The following is a 19,115-nucleotide window of genomic DNA, read 5'->3' on the forward strand; positions in this document are numbered from 1 at the left end:
GTATCAGAGAGATTCTCACCCCCAAAAGGACTTCATTCATATTCACAGAGAGGAAAGAAATCTTCGAAGCTTAAATTGTTTGAGGAAAAGGTCCTTTTTTTAGGGAACCTAATAGCTCATTATATGTGATTTCGGAGGGGTTATTTAACGAATTTGTTGTTATATAAAATGGAAAAAAATTTGACATGAAATTAGGAGCAAAAGAAAAGATTTTTCCAGAGATATCTAATAGCTTGAAAACGTCTTTGAACGAATTTTTAATAATCCGCTTATTTATTAATAATAAATAAAGCATATAATTTATCCTTGAAGATTAAAATGTATAACATAAATATGATCAGCTTCATAAACTCCACTGACCATTAATTTTTAGATCTAAAAATTAGTAATAAATTTATATATTCTTTTTGTCATTTTTTTCACACCAAGTGACATAAAAAATTCTCCGAAGTTTCTCTATAAAAAGCCAAAGTCTACGGAGAAAATCCAACAGTCAAGATCTGAGCTTAGACAGAAAAATAAGTTTAAGGAAAAAAAAAGAATGGATAACTTTTGCACTCAAACATGTCCAAATCTCAGTACTGGAACAGTCACGCAGTTCACATCCCTTCTGCTAAACTACATCACCCTGTCTCAGTGCTCAATTTCACCTCCTGACCTCTGGCCTGCTGATTATGGAGATATTGCTTTTCGAAAAGGTTTGCTGGAACATCCAAAACTAAGAATTTCTTGAAGAATTTTCTTCCTTTAAAAAATCTTCTTTCTTAAGGATTTCATGAGTACGATTTTATAATTGTTGGAGCGGGTTCAGCTGGTTCAGTTCTTGCCAATAGGCTCAGTGAGAATCCCAATTGGAAGATTTTGCTTTTAGAAGCCGGTGGTGATCCTCCGATGGAATCAAGTGTAGGTTAAAAGATTTTTCAAAAATCATTTTAAACTAATCCTTCTGAATTTTCCAGATCCCTGGATTAATGGCAAATCTTCAAAAGTCAAAATTTGATTGGCAGTACGAAATTGAACCTTCAGACCGGCACAGTATTCTATCAGGACCATGGCCAAGGGGAAAAATGTTGGGAGGAAGTAGTTCAATGAATGCTATGTACTACGTCAGAGGAAATGCAGAAGATTACAACTACTGGGAAGCTCTGGGAAATCCAACATGGGGATGGGAAGATGTTCTTCCTTACTTTAAAAAATCCGAAGCAAACACAGAATTCGGAGGAAGATATCATTCAGCAGATGGACTTTTATCTGTTCAAAAATTTGCAACCAATGACTCTTTCCAGTATGATCTCATTGATGCTGCTCAAGAGGTGGGAATGAAATTCGTTGAAGATACAAATACAGGAGAGAATATTGGAATGACTTTAATACAATCAACAGTGAGATCAGGTGTAAGAGATAGTACGGCTATGGCTTTTCTAGTTCCCGCCAAAAAGCGACCAAATCTGCATGTAGTCAAAAACGCCATGGTCTTGAATGTTATCATTGACGATGATGGTGAAGTGAGAGGAGTCAGGATAAATCTCAGAGGAAGACGAGAACTTAAAGCCTACGCCACGAAGGAGGTCATTCTGAGCGCAGGATCCATTAATACGCCACAGCTGCTAATGTTGTCTGGAATTGGTCCAGCGCAGCATCTCCAAAAAATGGGTATTCCTGTGATTCAGGATTTACAAGTTGGGAAGAATCTTCAAGATCATCCTGGTGTACTTATTGCAATGAAAATTGATGAATTAACTGCAGTTCCATACACTCAAGACAATTTAATGGAAGATTTCTTTGCCTATTTGAAGGATCACACCGGAGCTCTATCGTATTTGGGTAATCTCAACAATGTTGGCTATGTTAACGTCCACGATTCAAACTCCAAAGTCCCAGATATTCAATACTTACTTTGGAAATTTTCAAAGGGACAATCTGATGCAATTAAAACATTCGTGAGCGGCACAGCGGGATATGATGAATCTTATGGCAATATGGTAGCCAATGTAGCTGAAGAAGGCAACTTGTTCCTTACATTTGTTACATTCCTTGCTGAAGAATCACGCGGAGAAATTTTGCTACGTAGCTCCAATCCTTACGACAAGCCACGAATCTATCCAAATTTTTTTGACACATACAAGGATGTTTCAACAATTGTTCGTGGAATTAAATTCCTTCTCAAATTCATGACTACGGAAGCATTAAGACGTCATGACGCCAAATTGATGATCTTCCCAATACCCGAATGTGATGCTTTGGAATTTAATTCAGACGTTTACTGGGCTTGCTACGCGAAATACTTGACATCGACGGTTTTCCACCCCATTGGAACTGCAAAAATGGGTCCTGCTTCAGATCCTGATGCCGTTGTAGACTCCAGACTACGGGTAAAGGGAATCAGAGGCTTGAGAGTGATTGATGCTAGCATAATGCCACGAATTCCGCGAGGGAATACAAATGCTCCAACAATTATGATTGCCGAGAAAGGAGCTGATTTTATCAAAGAAGATTGGGGTACTTTGAAGCGAGCCAGGGACAAAGAAAGGAGTCAGAGTAGAATTCAGGAGAATATACAAGGTAGGAAGGATGTAAAACAAATTTTGACTCAAGGCAGACAACAGTCTCGAAAATTCTTTTCCAGTTGGATTTGATAAAGTAATATAAATTTATTTATTATCTAATTTATTATCAAGAAATATTTATATCAATAAAGTGCTTTGATAAATAATTTTGATTATTCTTTTTTTATTACCCGTTTAGGAGAAAATCAATACAAATATGTGGAACATAATTTCCATTAAAATAATTCCAAATAGAGAGGAAAAACAACTAAAATAATTTTCCCAGTATATGCTCTAAAAATTGTCTGAAAAACATTGAAAACATTAATTAAAATATTTTCCTCATAATTCTTAGGTTACGACATAATGCATAATTAAAAAAAAACTTTCAAAATATTAATAAACATCGAGCTAACGATTTTTCAGAGCTTTCAACCCTCTTTTTCAGGTCTTTCTGACTTTCTGAGTAAACAAATTAATTAGAAATGCACCAGAATTAATTACAGATGCATCTCCCCTGCGTTAAACAATCTTGGGCATTATCATGCATTTTATGCAATTAATAACAAAAATTAAAAATATAAATCTCTGAAGCACTTGAAGACGTGCAATAATTTTCATTTTCAGAGTTAAAGGGTTTTATAGGGAGGAATGGGGCTATGTAATTTGTAGCATAATAATATGCACAGGGTATAGGTACAAATAAAATTTTCTTTCAAGCTGTGAATCAATTTTCTGATTTCTTTTTCAATTTATAAGCATATGCACAACATATTGGAAATTGCCTCTAGTCGTAACTAATTTTTCTTTTTATTGAAAACGAGGTAAATTGTCGCTTCGTTCCAATTTTCCTCGCCCCGCTTCGCGGGGGGTTTTGCGCTTTGCGCAAATTATAGAGAGAAAAAATTGTGATGATTTATAAGTATGATTGGGCACACTCATCAAACCCAAAGAAAAAAAATTTGCAAAGAGAAGAAATCATTTCCATACAACATTTCCGGCGCCAAATTCAAAAATTCGCAAAAAAAGCATGAGAGTTATATGGGGGCTACCTGAAGGGGGGCTTTGGGGGGGAAATGAATACGGCCACTCGAAACCGCCTGTTATAAGGAGCCTCTGTGCCAAATTTCATCGCGATCGGACAAACGGTGTAGATTTGTATAGCCGAACACGACGGAAGATTACCAACAAACAGACCTTTCTTTATTATATAGATTGTAGGTCTTTGTCAAAGAAAAAATGCAGCCATGAAAATTCCTCATGATTTAAAAAAAATCTTTTCATATCCAATGAAATTTTCTTCCTACTCTCTTATAATCCAAATTTTCCCAAAAATCTCCTCTTGTCCAAACAGAAGCAAAAATTGCATTAAATTCTCTGCAGATTAGTTGAAGAAAAAGAATAAGAAAAAAAATGAAAAGCTGCACATCGTCATTTTGTGAGAATTTTTACTAAAATCCCATGAACCATGATTAATGCCATCTCTCATGGTGAGGTGAAATGTGTGTGGTATCAGTCACATTCACTGCAACGCGCGCGTCCTCAAAGGGAGCACCGCACACCAAAAGGAGGAAGGAAGGAAAGAAGACACGGGGGTGGGAAAAAAGAGAAATATCCCATTTGTGAATGGAATGCAATGTAGCAGCAAGTTCCTTTGCCGATGGATAAATCGTCGAATTGAAATTGATTTCGTTTGTGCCACGAAGCGGAAGCAACCATGAGAAGTTTTATTCGCCACCACCCCCTCGGCACACGACCCCTCACAGTCAGTTGAATATCGTATTGATTTGATATGTGTTGCTGTGTGTGTGAATGTGGGTGGATGGACGAAAAGAGAGATCACCATTTTACTTGTTAGTGGGATCAAAAGATTTTTATCGTCCGGAGATTTGTGTAGTTGCATCCGATTTTCATGTCCCAGGGGGTTGGCAACCACCCACACTCCCACCCAAACCTCCTATGAGATAGCAGCAGTACCACCCTCCCCCGAAGAGGAATATATAGCGTAACTTTTAAGCTCTCTCAGGGTTCGTGTGATTCGCATCTCTTTCCCCATCCACAGGCTTGCGTTGTGGGTGTTTGAGGAGAGGGACTGTGTGCGATGTCACTCAACTCCAAAACCATTTTGGAGGTGGATTAGTACACAAGGATCAACGTGGAGCGAGAAAGTCAGACACACACACAGGACCAAGAGGGTGGACGATGGCCAGAGAGGGATGCGCGCAAGCAATTTGAATTGCCGTCCTGACCAAGCACCGCACTACCCAGCTATATATCTCCACTCGACATAAGAGAGGGTGGATTATCTGTTTGCACTTTTGGGAGGCCAAAGAGAAGTGAAAGAACCATCAGAGATTTGGCAAAAACAATCCTCGGTGAGCTTTGTGAGGAAAGTTCACCCATTGTTCGGACTTTCGAGATCTCTCTCCCTCTCTCTCTCTTTGCAGAAACTTTCGCATGAACTTTTTGCACTTGACCAATTTCTGCGGTAGCGGTGACGATGGTACGATTCGAAGGGAAATTGGTGACACGATCTCTGCTTTGTGAATAATGGAACTTGTGTTTTTTCTCTCTTCTCCTCTTTTCCTCTTTTCCTCAACTACCCATCTACATATATATAGTTTGGGGGGGAGGGGAATTGGGTCTTTCACGTGCACGTGTGAAAGTAATTAAATTGTTATATGTTTGAAAGTCAGTGGTTTCATGAGAAGAAACTTTTTTTTTTCATTTAGAAAATAATGAAAATTATAAGGCCTTAAAATTATTATTAAAAAAAAAAATAATAGTTTAAAAAAGATATCTTGATGGAACCTGATAGAGGTTTGTATTTGTGGATGGTAAAAAAACGATTCGGACCAGGTCCTTTCTAAAGATATAGGTTTACAAAAGAAAAAAACATTAAGATGTTTTGAACGTCTTAAAAGTTAATTTTTGATATCAAAAGAAGCTCCAAAAATTTAAATAATTTGTTTAAGAAGTGAGCAACCACCAAACATTAAAAATTATGTATTAAAAAAAATCTATCAAAGCTGGTTTTCAATTCCATGATTTTGAATAAATTTTCTTTTGAACTTAAAATTTTCAATAGAATTTTGATTACTTACCCAGTTCTTTTTACCTCCATCTTCTGCATCACTTCACTGAAGAACTATTAGTGCATCGATTGCCCAATTTACACATTTTCTAACCGCAACTAACAAAAAATTACGAAAACACAGAAAACACTACTGCAGTCATTGAGCTAAAGATAAGAAAAATAAGAAATTTATTATTTCTTCTACTACTTTTTATAAGCATTAAAATAACAAATTGATTCGAATTTTGTGCGTGTGAAAAAAATGGATTTCTTCAAGTGTTTAAAGTTCAATCTTTCCGTGTTAAATTCAGCTCATTATGCCACATTATCAAGAACATTCCACAGCAAAGATTAAGTAAGAAAAATCCTCTTAACAATTTTATATTTAGTACACCTTCCACTGCCTTACTTTGCTTGTTTTTTTTTTTACTGTTAAACCTTCAAGTTCAGGTAGAATACACAAAAAACTATTAGTAGGGGTGGTTTTGCATGCGGTCTATGTTTTTTTTTCGTGTGAATAGGAAAACAACAAAAAAAAACCATTAAAAATTAAAACTCTGGGATAATCCACTTCCTGTCCGCGGAGAATTCATCCCAAAATTTTTTTTACGAATAATAAAAAATTGTTTTGGTGGATTTTTGGCGCATTAACTGCGGGTAAAACATTAACGGTTCTTTGCGTAAGCTCAACGTGCAAATTTAAATATTCATATCAGCTGACCTCTCACAGCCACCCTCTCTCACGCACGCAATGCTGGGAAAATGGATAAAATATCCTCTAAAAAAAAAATATTTTCAGGGCGTACGCCACCCAAAATAAATCCAGCTTGATAAAAAAAATACCCTGAGTGTGGATAACTTTAATGCCCCAGCATAGTCAGCACAGCACCCTTTTTGTGTGGAACTTAACCCCTTTTCTTGCAAAGGGGAAACGTTCTAAAATACGCGCAGGTCCTGTTTTTGGAAGGAAATGTGGAATGGAATAAGCCCCCACCAGGCAGAAAATGTCGAAAGAGTGGGGATGGTGAAAATTAAGTTCAAACTGTGCGCCGTCTCAGCTATGTGTGGAACGTACAGCATCCGAGCTGTTGGCGATTTTCCCGCGAAAGCCGCACCGAGGTCGCTGGGCTGGTGTGTAAGATGTGCAGGGCCATTTAGTAAGAGTTACACCGCGTTCCAAAACACCAAAGAAATCCCCGCATTGTGGTCTCGTCGGGGTTTTTCCGCCGCGTTTATCGCATTTTCCTTGAAACTCTTAAAAATTTACCCAGATTGGCCGTAAAAGTAGTCCACGGAACGATTTTGTGCGGTTGTTGATGATCTTTTAGTGATGCTGTCACGGTTAAAGTTCAAGCTGTGGAAGCTGTAAGCCATCCACAGAGGCTCATTGCCCGTCTTTGGTGCAATTTGGGTGGAAACTTGAAAAGAAAAATATCAAATTGCGCCTAAAAGTAGACAACCGCGGTCTTTAGTGCTTTCTTTAATAGAAATATTTACAACGACTAAATCCTAAAGTTACCACGGAAAGCGGTTGCTGATTTTCCGTACTTAAGTGGACGTTTCCTGTAAACTATCACATTGCGCCTGAAGGTAGTCCATGTAACGTTTTTAAACGGTTTTCGTATAATTTCTTCAAGTGATTTAACTGAATTTCCGTACTGGGTGTGTACATTGGTGTTGGTGCGTCCTGTGCGTCCTTTGCGTAATATTTTCTCATGTTCCTTATCTCTTAAGGGGCTATCACCATGGGAAATATGAGAAGAAACTTTCCCACACCATAATGTGCTCAACAATTTCCGTGATGTGAATTTTTCGTTCTATTGCCACCACTACCCCCAAAAAGTTACATCCAAAACCCGTACCACCCTCTATCAATCCATAAAAGATCCTTCTCTTCGCCACCAAGAAGTCATAGGGAAACTTTTGACAAAATGCGTGGGAAGCAATCAAGTGTGTGTGAGCCTATTCACTCGTGACGTCACAGCTAGGCTCATTAATCTCCTCGCGCTATTACTGCCAAAGAGTTTGGGGTGAAAAAAATAAGAAGAAGAAGGGAGTAGTAGTAGTAGTAGTTCTGTGTAGAGTGTGTGTAACATCTACCCCGTTGAGTGCTGTGAATTACCACCCCCCTCGTGATTGATTTAACACGTGATAGTTCTTTAATCGAGAACGCGTGATTTTGGCCATCAAGAAAAAGCCAAAAAAAAGTTCTCCAATATGCAAAATAAATGGATTTACTTCCTAATCTTCAGTGGAATTATCTCTTCAGCCATTTGCACAAGCAGCACAACCACCGTTCGCAATATTGACGATGAAAATGGTAAATAAAAAAATTATATATACTACATAGCCACTCTTTCTAAGCTCTTCGCGCGTATCAAGAACTTGTAGCTTTTTCTTCTTTAATTTTCCTAAAAGCTTTTCTTCTTCGAATGGGGATTTAGTTTGGCAAACAAAAAAGAAACTTTAAATGATTTGCTGAATTTGCGAGAAGAAGAATTTTTATTATTTTGTTGTTGAGTGTTGGTGTGAAAAATCTTTGGTGGATGCAATTCGGAAAGTTGGGAAAAGAAATTGCGGTCAAAGTGAAAACAAGATTATCTTTTGTATTTTATACTCTGTATACCATATTGTTGTGATGCTTCATCAGAAGCTGAAAGTTAAAGAGCTTTGTGAGAGGAAAAAATCTATGGGGAAAATAAGATTTTTGTTGCATGAGATGAAAGCTCAGCTTAAAGGTACATTTATCATGGAAATCAATATAAAAAGGAATTTGCAGAAATTCTGGTTAAAGTCACGAGCTTTAGAGGTGGACTTGGTATTGTTTCTTTCGTATTCTTCAAGCAAAGATTTGCATTTTTATTGCCTTGCCTAAAGTATCGTGATTAAAAGACTTATATTTTTTTGTTTCATGTGGACGCGAAAGGGTTAATGAAGGATTAATTATTTAAAAAAAATACCCAAAGAAATCATTTTTCGACACAACTTTATGTTTCTCTTCTCTCAATCAACATGAAGTTCCAAGAGAATGTTCTTCTTTGACGGTGGGGGTGGATGGTTGATAAAATAACAATATATATCAACAGGATTTGCAGCATGTAATGAATTCAAATAACCTTGTTCTCGAGGAATGTCCTAAAAACACACAAACACACAATTTAAGGGAATTTTGGAGGGTTTGTGTGTGTCGTTAAAATGATTAGAAAGGATAAAGTTCTCACACAGGAAGGACCCTTTCATCGGACTCAACTCAATGTATACGTTCCTACCCACCCTCGAATGAGCCTTTGAAAGTTCCTTTAAGTTTCTGTAGCAATATTTGTGAGACTTTCAAAGCCATTATTTGTTTTTTTGTTGTTGTTTAATTCAGCTTTTGGTTGTTGTGTTAACACACAATAATTATGAATTACATCACAATCGATTAAATAAATATCTTAATAAAATTTAATTAAGCCCCACACAGTGTGTATTTGGGGGAAAATGAGGGCATGAATGGCATATTGGATTTATTGGGGCAAATCGTTTGGAATTTTGGATGCGGGAGTGGAAGGGAGCCGTGCGATTTGGTGGAGCTTTTGATGCAATAATTGGATGCATTTTCACACACAAAAGGCTGACCGATAGTGCATGAATGTATAATTAACACAGCAAGGGTGCAGTATAGATTCAATAAATGCACAGACAAAGTTACCGTCAACACACCCCACTCATTTTCAATTATTACTACATGTATACATACACTGTAAGCTCCACAGAGCTTTTAAAACCACAAAATGGAAATTCTTTTTAATTTTTATTAATTTGCAGAAAATTATTTTTTATTCGATTGTCTATTGTTAATTTATTATTTGTATTTCTTTATTTTTTTTTTTTTCATTTTGAAAACAAAACGATTTTTTGAATATTTTATGAGCATAATTATCCATGAAATGTCAGATTAATATAATCTTCTGGTAACAAAAACATAAATAGGGCCGTAAGCTTTGGAAAAAGTATTAAAACCCGAATTTAGAATAACCCTTCATCCCAAATTAATGTAATGAATCTCATTTAATTACTTCTATACGAATTAATTGCAATGTAATAAATTGATTGATTTGACCAGGATAATAAAGTGAAAATTGACAAATCAATTTCCGTATTCATTGACCCGATGACTCCTTGACCCTTTCACGCATTTTCCCAAAATGAAAATTAATATTGGAGAAAGGATTATTTGTGGAACATTAAGCATAGATAAAAAGCATTGAAATGAAGCACTTTATTAATTAACTAGTCAACCCGAGCCCCCAATCACGTGTGAACAATCACCATTTTAAGCTATAAAAGGGGGCGTATATTAATAGGGGGGATGAATAATACGGTACCCCGAAAAATTCTAAAAATAAAATAATCCCGTTATCTGACCCTTCAGCAGGTAGAAAATGGGAAAAATCAGTTTTTCTGTGGGGGCGCTACAAAGGGGGGTTGGGGCGGAATCCCATATAGCGCTTGCAACTCGTATTGACCCCCTGTACCCCCATACCAAATTTCATCAAGATCGGCCCAGCGGTTTAGGAGGAGTTCATGTGCCACAGACAGACAAACAAACTTTTCAGCTTTATATATTAAGAAGAAGAAGATAGTGGATGAAATTCATTTCAAACGCTTCCCCCCAAACTCACCTCAAATACATTAAATGGCGAATTATTCAGTTTTCGACCAAATATGCAATAGAGAGGGTAATTATTTGGTGACAAATAATGCACCTCCTGCTGTAACCTTTTTTAATAAATGAATGCGTTTTAGTTAGAAGCCATTCTGATTTTACGCTAGAAATAAGCATAGAAATGAGCAGATTTTATAACTTTTTAAGGGTATTATTTTACATTAATAAATTAGAACATTGATCCTAAAATGAGAGAAATCTTCCAGAATAAGCTGTGAAGTATAAAATTGTTCTTTGAATTAAAAAAAAAACTTTGTATTTAATAAAAAATAAAGATTCGTATGAAAAACCGTTTGTATTTGAATAAAGGACTTTATTCATTTTTGTATAGAAAATCCCTTCATGCAGGAAAGTAATAGAGTCACGACAAAATGCATTTGTCTGTATATTAATAAATAAATTGGGAAGAAACAAAGACTTAAGACAGTATAAGACAGTATATATTAAAGAAAATATGAGCAAAGAAATGGTTATTAATTCAAATCCAGTCTTCTTTAATGAAGGCAGCGCCTTTTTCTGCAACCATGACTGTTGGGGCATTTGTATTTCCACTAGGAACATTTGGCATAATGCTCGCATCAATCACCCTCAAGCCTTGTAAGCCTCTAACTCTCAGTCTGTAGGTCACGACGGCATCAGGATCTGAAACAGGACCCATTTTAGCAGTTCCAACTTGATGAAAGACTGAAGAACTAATGTAACGAATGAAGCAAGTCCAATATTCGTCACTATCGTACGTCAAGGCATCACACTCAGGTATCGGCATGTGAATCAGCTCAGCATTAAGCTTCTTAAAAGTTTTCGTATTGAGGAACTCCTGATACAAACGAATAGCCTTTAGTAAAGCATCCACATCAGACTTTTCCGACAGAAAGTTCAGATCGATCACAGGATGATCAAATGGATCGAGACTGTTTAGCCTGATTTCTCCTCTTGATTTTTCATTGAGAAAAGTCAAAAGTACAATAAGAACATTTGAAGTTTCAGTAGCTTCTAAGATAGCTTTCACAACTTCATCATTGTAGTTTATAAATGTCCTCAATCCTTTAACAGTATTTAACTCGCTCTTTTGTATTTCCACATGAAAGAATTGGAAGTTTGGGTACATTGCATTAACATTATCAACATTTACATATCCAACTGCTTGCATATTTTTCAAAGTTGCCAACGGACCTGATCTGTTTAACATATATGAGACGAACTCCTCTAATAAAATCGTTTTCTCAGGAGTATTTTGATCTGATCTATTAATTTTCATGGCAAGTAAAATACCAACATGATCCTGCAGATTTTTTCCTACTGATAAATTACGGACAACCGGTATTCTCATTTCTTTAAGATGTCCAGCAGGGCCTATCCCAGACAGCATTAAGATTTGAGGAGTGCCAAAAGTTCCAGCACTCAGAATAATTTCCTTTTTGACAAAGGCCTCTAATACATGCTCTCCACGGAGGGTAAACTTTACTCCTTTTACTCTTCTTCTTTTAACAATAAGATTTGTTACGTGAGCATTCTTAACCACGTGCAAATTTGGACGATTCTTCGCAGGTATGAGAAAGCCTGTAGCTGTACTGGATCTCATTCCTTTTCCAATTGTTAACTGAGGTTGTGTAAAACCAACAAATTCTCCACCATGAATATCCGTAATGTATTTAAATCCTAACTCCTTTGCTGCATCGATTACGAAAAAATCCATTGTTTCATTCTTTTTGTAGAGTTGAACGGAGATTGGACCATCCTGAGAATGATACTCCCCTCCGAAGTCTTTATTCGCTTCAGATTTTTTGAAATAGGGAAGAACACCGTCCCATCCCCATGTTGGATTTCCAAGAGCTTCCCAAGTATTGTAGTCACCTGGATGTCCTCTAACGTAGTACATAGAATTCATAGAACCACTTCCTCCCAGCATTTTCCCCCTCCCAATTAAACCTGAGTAAATACTGTGCTGATCCGATGGTTTGCTCTGGTATTTCCAATCATATTTTGTGCCATAGAATGAGGTAACTAGACCTGGAATCTATTAATCATACATGATAGTTATCAATAAGTTTAGACTTCTATGTAACTGACGGTTTTTTTAGTCTTTCTCAAACTGGAGTTTAATTTTCAAATAAAAGTTAAGGCTTACAGCAGCTTCAACAGGGGGATCACCACCAGCTTCTAAGAGAAGAATTTTCCATTTAGGATTTTCACTAAGCCTACCAGCTAGGACTGATCCAGCTGTACCAGCTCCAACAATGATGAAATCGTATTTCTGAAATCCTAAAAAGAACAAAGATTTCTTTCTGTTAGGAAAATTGTTTTTTGGACTTTCTTAGAATTGTTTCTAGGTCGCTTCAACAGACCTCTTCTTAATGCGATTTCCCCGTAATCCGCTGGCCACTTGTCAGGTGATGAAAGAGAACACTGTGACAGATTAAGGACGTGAAACAGGAGGGACATGTACTGTGTTACAGCTCCTGTACTCGGAGTAGCACAACTTGATGAACAAATATTCTCCATCTTTTGGACTTGAACTGATATTTATGTTTTAACCACAGTTATCCAAGTATGACTGACGCTTATTTGCATAAATTCTATTATTTTTAAATACCTAATCTTGTGTTTTTGTAGAGTTTTAGTATAAGAATTTTAATGGTTTTCCGGTTTGTTTTTGTTTTGAAAATTAACCCCTTTCAGGTCCATTGAGTCGTACGCTGACCCAAAGACTCAAATTTGAAAATGTTTCATTTTTTTATTGTTATTTGTTAAATTTTGAGTACAATACTAACTTCTTTACAAATTCTGATTATTTTATGACCCCTAAAAGACATCTCTAAGGACTCATAGGATCAGGAAGGACGAAAAAATTCTAAATTTCTTGCCAAAACTGTCTTATTTGAACTCAAATGAGCCCATAAAAATTATTTATAGTTCAATCAGCTTGCTACATTGATCTTGGACCTGAAAGGGTTAATTTAAAAACAAAATATTATATAATTCTTATATAATAATGGCTATTCCTATAAAGATCCACATCAAAGAAATTTAGACAGATTAAATTAGTCTGGTATTGAAACAATAAAGATGACAAAGGAAAAAAATATATGTGCACGAAAGAACAAATTGAATGTAAATATTCCATTATTCTGTCTTTTTTTTCAGTGTATTTTTTAAATAAAAATATCTTAGGTAATAAACTTAGCGTCAAACGTTAGAAAAAGTCCCTGAAAAAGTCGAATGAGCCGTGAAAACTAAAATATTTAACAAGTAATTTGTAAATTCCTTTGGAAATCATCGCAAAATTCTTCTCGATATTTTACGCTCTTCTCATTTTCTTGTAAAATATTTTAAAAAAAAATACATCATTTCCAAACCCCCTTTAATCATACGCGCAGGTATTGAATAAATTTCTCCTTTGGTGATGGCTCTAAAAAGCAACCCCATTTATGAACCCTTTTGCCCTTGCTCTGTAAAATAACGTTCTAAATGGAAAAAAAAAACTTTCCGGATTCTGATGAAAAAAAAAATATGTGGGGGGTTGCAAAGTAATACACCTAAATTCCATTTATTCATTTCCTCCCCCGCGCATCGCTGTATTCACTTTTTGCGCGCCTCTTTTAGCACTGAGGTGCTTCTAATTGCGGAAGCAATAAAAATTCATCTTGTTTACGGCGCAGAGAAAGGCCTCCACATGTTGCTTTTGAGGTGCAAAAGTTTCGTCCATTGTTCCATTCTTTTTCTTCTTCTTAGCATTTTCTTTTTGGTTTGTATTTCGCTGTGGCGCAATAGATTGCAAGAAATTGAGCATTGATACGATGGGCAAGAGCAATAAAGGTGGCGCCAAGCCGTAGAGAGAAAGTCATTTGATTGAGCTTTCGGAGCTTTCTATGTATGTAAGTAGATAGTATATATAGAATCACCTCTTGGAGAATCCCGGGAAATTGTGGAGCATCGCGCATCATTGTTGGTTGATACGATGCAATGAAGGGAGAAACAGGAAGAAAGAATGTCATGAAACGTGACACGAATTGTCCATCACTGTCGGTTCCTTTTTCCACAATTGTCGTGAAGTTACAATAAACATTTTGGAGGAGGCATTTATCGCCATGACTTTGACACAGCAAAGAGGGAAAAGAGAGAAATTCCACAATAGTCGTCGGTGGGTAATAAAGTTGGAATCACGATTAGAGCTTTATTGTCTCACATTTTCGCTCGTCCCTCTATCCGCAGACCATGCCCTACCCCCGTAGTATGATGACCAAATTGGCATGACTAAAAGCATCAACTAAAACGCACCACGAAAATTTAATTTACTCGCAATGAGAGAGAGGGGACAATAAAATTAAATATTATGTTACCAATGAAATGTTTGATTTCTCTTCAGAGCTAAAGCTTTGAAGCTCAATTGGTGGAAAGATAGAGAGCTTTTTATTTGCCTTTAGCATAGATTCTATTTTGTTGCAATTGCGGTTAGATAAACAATAATTGGTGCAATTTTCAGCTAAATAAATGCAATTAAATTACTCCTATAAAGCAATTAGGTCAATTTTAGCATTATATATTTATTTAATGTTTATTATTTGAATGAATTTAGCGAAATATGATATTTTAATTATATTTGATGCAACAGCATGAAGAATATTTTATTAAGTTATGAAATAAAAAATATTTTATTAAAAGCTCACGAGAAGAGAATTTTTCTACGAAAAGCTCTTCAATTCTTTCCTTTCAATCTTAAATTTCTCTACATTTTTACTCATAAAAGCTACAGAATTATGTTTTCTCTCTCTCTCTAAACTCAAAACAAATAAAATAAAATTACCTCAACAATATTATTTTCCTTTAAATAAAAACCAAATGTAGGTACAATAAAATTTCGAAAACAATTTCGAAAAAAAGCTCTGGAGAACGCAAAATTTCTCTGTTTTGAATACCCCGAAAAAAAACCCGCACAAGAGGAAGCATAAAATATCTACAAACAATGCCTATTATTGGCTCGGTCTGTATTATGGAAGAACCTCCTCCACCATTCGCATATTGAAGCTTTACATATACCTACCTACATAGATATTTTTGCATTGTGCTTTTTGTTGATTATGCCACAATTATTTTAATAGCATTTTAGAGTGTGAGCTGGAGAGTCTGGAATGGCAATAAAAAGTTTTTGGAGGAAAGCTCGTTAGAGGCGAATGGCTAAAATATTGCTGTGAGGGAAAACCATAAAATTTCCCACAATATTGTCGAAATTGCTTTAACATCTTGTGGCTTTAAAATTCTCTCTTTCTCCCTCATTTTATTAATTTGAATTTGAAGTAAAAAAAAATAAATAAATTTAAAGTGCTTCTAGAGGAGGTATTTTGGGTAAATTCTGAATGATTATTTTTGAATTTATTTTTATGGAAATCTGGGTGGAATTGCTGGAAAATATCCAAAAGTTTTCCTAAAGTACCTCAAAGGAATCTAAATTTTTTCTCAGTTTAATTGCCAATGCTGTTAGTTTAGAACATTTTTACTAAAAATATTCTTTAAAAATTTATTTTATTTTCTACAAGCTTTGCAATTACATTATAGTTAGTTTGTAAAGAGCATTAGTTCTTATTAATTGAACCCCAGTCTTCTTTAATGAAATCAGCGCCCTTTTCTGCAATCATAATTGTTGGAGCCATTGTATTGCCACTTGGAAGTGTTGGCATAATACTGGCATCAATCACCCTCAAACCCTGCAAGCCTCTAACTTTCAATCTGTGATCTACAACTGCGTCTGGGTCTGAGGCAGGACCCATCTTAACTGATCCAACTGAATGCCAAAAGGTGCTCAATGAATTTCTAACGAAGCACCTCCAGTATTCATCACTATCATCTGCTAGAGCATCACATGCAGGTAGAGGCGTTTTTACGAGTTTAGCATCTCGTCTTCTGAAGCTTTTTGTTGTTAGGAATTTCTGATATAGCCTTATAGCATTAACAACGGCTTCAGTGTCTGATTCTTCAGACAAGAGATTAAAATCAATTAGTGGCTGTTGAAGAGGATTTGAACTTTCCAACTGAATCACACCGCGAGATTTTTCTTTGAAGAATATCAAAAGAGCTGATAAAGTTACCACGTTGGAGTCTTCTTCTTTGGCTAAAGGATCGAATGTATGGCTTCTCATGTAGTTTGGTTGTGTTCTGAGAGCTTGCGTTAAACGTTCAAATTGGAGAATTTGAAAATCCGGAAAGGATGCTTCTGGATTGTTAGCATTGACGTACAAAACGGGCTGTAATGTTCCACTTGTAGACAGAGGACCTGCACGATCAGTCATATAGGACATAAATTCTTTAATATTCTCAATTTCACTGCGTGGTGGAGTATCTGATTGATTAAGGTGAACCGATAGGAAGACTCCAACGTGATCCTGAAGATTTTTTCCCACAGATAAATTCCTTACAACAGGTATTCCCATTGCCTGAAGATGCTCAGCAGGACCTATTCCCGAAAGCAGCATAATCTGAGGCGAAACAATTGCACCAGCACTGAGAATTATTTCCTTCCTTGCAAAAGCCTGAAGTATCCTCCTGCCACGAAGATTCATCATTACTCCTGTTGCTTGATCATTTTTAACAAGAATATTCATCACGTGAGCATTTTTGACAACATGGAGGTTGGAACGATTCTTGGCAGGTATCAGGAAAGCCGTAGCAGTGCTATCTCTTTCACCTAATCTAATTGTTGATTGGTGATGGGTAAATCCAATATGTTCCTCAGCATTTATATCAAGTATACGTTTGTATCCTAATTCTTCTGCTGCTTCTGCTACGAAAAGGTCAACAGTTTCATTTTTTCTTCGAAGTTCAACAGACATAGGCCCATCGGTTGAATGATATTTTCCTTCAAAATCTCTGTTTGCTTCGGATTTTTTAAAGTAAGGAAGGACATCGTCCCATCCCCATGTTGGATTTCCCAGAGCTTCCCAGGTATTGTAGTCCTCGGCATTTCCTCTGACGTAGTGCATGTCATTAATTGAACTACTTCCTCCTAGCATTTTTCCACTCGGTAGAATTGTTTCCCTTCCCAGGGGTTTATTTCTAAACTGCCAATCATATTCTGTGCGCTGTATGGTGCTAGATAGTCCAGGAATCTGTTTAAAAATTTAAATAATTTGACGGTTGTATTAACCTTTATCGGTAGATGAGTTTCAGAATAAAAGTTTAGTCTTACAGCAGCTTCAAGAGGAGGATTCCCTCCTGCTTCTAACAGAAGAATCTTCCAATTAGGATTCTCACTGAGCCTACCAGCTAGGACTGATCCAGCTGTACCGCCTCCAACAATAATAAAATCGTATTTCTGAAATCCTAATTAGAAGAAAGATTTCGTTAAAAAAATCTATTTTTAGACTTTTTAGAGTTCTTTTTGGTTGCTTCAACAAACCTTTTCTTAAGGCGATTTCTCCATAATCCGCTGGCCATTTGTCAGGAGATGAAAGTGAACACTGCGACAGATTAAGGATGTTAAACAGGAGGGACATGTATTGTGTTACAGCTCCTGTACTTGGAGTAGTAGCACAACTTGATGAACAAAAACTCTCCATTACTAAAAAAAAAATCACCAATACATAAAAATAAATAATTCATTGAAAAATAAATTTATTTCAATTAATTTTGAAACAAAACAAAACTAACCTTGCAAAGATAATTCACTTAATTTTGTGCAACAAAGCTGAACGTCCTCAACCGCGTTTAAATTGATACTGAAACTCTATCGCTGTGCCTTGCCTTTTAAAAAATTTATAGGTACTTTATTACTCATCAAAAGTAAAGCATTTTTTCCGAATCAATTGTCTTTATCTCTTATATCGTTAATAAACGTAAAATCTCTCAATGACGTAACGTATTCCGCGTGGAAAATAATTAAGAACACTCATGTTTGATTAGATGCTCTTAACTTGACGGCGTTGTTGTAAAAATGGGGGTATTTCACGGTGTTGTACTTTAATTTTATCGGCATTAGTTCATTCACCCTGTGATATTGGACAGGGTCAAGATTATCTGCAATTATATGTAGAAGATTTTTAAGGGAAATAACGATGAAAAAAATATTTTATTGAGCGAATTTAAAGGATTAAAAGTTCTATGATGATATTGAAATTTTATCTTGACACGATTTTTATCAAATTCCACGACGATGTATTCATCAAGAAAAGCTCAATGAGTGAAGAAAGAAAAAATCAATAAAAGATGTTGTAGAATTTTGTAAAATTCTCTTGAAACTCTTTCCCATCCACCCCCTGCCAAATTACATGAACCAAAGTAAAGGAGGAAGCCACCCCTTGGGTTCTATTTAATTGAAAAACTTTCACTACGCGACGTGGTTTCCGGAAGTTCTTTTGTGTGTGACTTTATACGGGAGCTTTTCCCCCTCGTTGTGTGTGTGTTGGAAGGAAAGTCGAGCTAAGTTGGTACAAATCGCAAAAATGGTTCACCGTGTACCCCTTTTTAATTTTTCATCTCACCACCCCCTCAAACAGACATCTCTTAGCTCTTCAGCAATGACTCTTCCGGGAGTGGAGGATAATTAATCATTTCCGTCTGTCGAGGAAATATTTTATGGTTGCCATGCCATCAAATCAAAAGCCACACACACACACAGCTATTATATATAGCTAAGCTACCTATAGCAAACAGGGATAGATAGGTGTGGTGTTTGAGCATGCGGGGGTGGTAGTGATTTGGAGTTGGTAAACATTTCACAAAGAGAGAATGAGGTAAAATCCAAAAAGGGATACTAATTAATGCAATGATGACCCCATGGGGGTTCTCATGAAGC

At 36.2% G+C, this 19,115-nt stretch overlaps 3 protein-coding genes across 3 annotated transcripts in view; 2 read left to right on the forward strand and 1 right to left on the reverse strand.

Annotated features, from left to right (window-relative positions):
• Positions 1–541: 541 nt before the first annotated feature.
• On the forward strand, positions 542–2,924 carry LOC129794547 (glucose dehydrogenase [FAD, quinone]-like). Its single transcript, XM_055835302.1, has 4 exons — positions 542–698; positions 770–903; positions 960–2,562; positions 2,902–2,924. Exons 1-4 carry the CDS (start codon positions 542–544, stop codon positions 2,922–2,924), a joined length of 1,917 nt encoding a protein of 638 aa, XP_055691277.1.
• A 3,781-nt stretch (positions 2,925–6,705) lies between these two features.
• LOC129796676 (nephrin-like) overlaps positions 6,706–19,115 on the forward strand; it is a 75,858-nt gene continuing 63,448 nt past the window's right edge. The window contains exon 1 of the mRNA XM_055838799.1: positions 6,706–7,942. Within this exon, the coding sequence (XP_055694774.1) occupies positions 7,840–7,942 (103 nt within the window). The 5' untranslated portion in view covers positions 6,706–7,839. The remainder of the gene's footprint in view (positions 7,943–19,115) is intronic.
• Positions 15,832–18,046, reverse strand: LOC129796677 (glucose dehydrogenase [FAD, quinone]-like). The gene is made up of 4 exons (XM_055838800.1): positions 17,972–18,046; positions 17,721–17,882; positions 17,511–17,644; positions 15,832–17,430 (listed from the first exon to the last, which is right to left on the reverse strand). Exons 2-4 carry the CDS (start codon positions 17,878–17,880, stop codon positions 15,901–15,903), a joined length of 1,824 nt encoding a protein of 607 aa, XP_055694775.1. The 5' UTR covers positions 17,881–17,882; positions 17,972–18,046; the 3' UTR covers positions 15,832–15,900.

This window comes from Lutzomyia longipalpis, chromosome 4 (genome assembly GCF_024334085.1).
Source record: "Lutzomyia longipalpis isolate SR_M1_2022 chromosome 4, ASM2433408v1".
Lineage (NCBI taxonomy): Eukaryota > Metazoa > Arthropoda > Insecta > Diptera > Psychodidae > Lutzomyia > Lutzomyia longipalpis.

What these genes read in the sequence shown, in the direction of transcription:
- LOC129796677 (XM_055838800.1), bottom strand. Translation starts at nt 17,880, where the DNA reads ATGGAGAGTTTTTGTTCATCAAGTTGTGCTACTACTCCAAGTACAGGA. An exon ending in AGAAATCGCCTTAAGAAAAG is followed by an intron (nt 17,645 to 17,720) that starts GTTTGTTGAAGC and finishes TCTTCTAATTAG; the next exon opens with GATTTCAGAAATACGATTTT. An exon ending in ATCCTCCTCTTGAAGCTGCT is followed by an intron (nt 17,431 to 17,510) that starts GTAAGACTAAAC and finishes ATTTTTAAACAG; the next exon opens with ATTCCTGGACTATCTAGCAC.
- LOC129794547 (XM_055835302.1), top strand. Translation starts at nt 542, where the DNA reads ATGGATAACTTTTGCACTCAAACATGTCCAAATCTCAGTACTGGAACA. An exon ending in AGATATTGCTTTTCGAAAAG is followed by an intron (nt 699 to 769) that starts GTTTGCTGGAAC and finishes TTCTTTCTTAAG; the next exon opens with GATTTCATGAGTACGATTTT. An exon ending in ATCCTCCGATGGAATCAAGT is followed by an intron (nt 904 to 959) that starts GTAGGTTAAAAG and finishes TGAATTTTCCAG; the next exon opens with ATCCCTGGATTAATGGCAAA.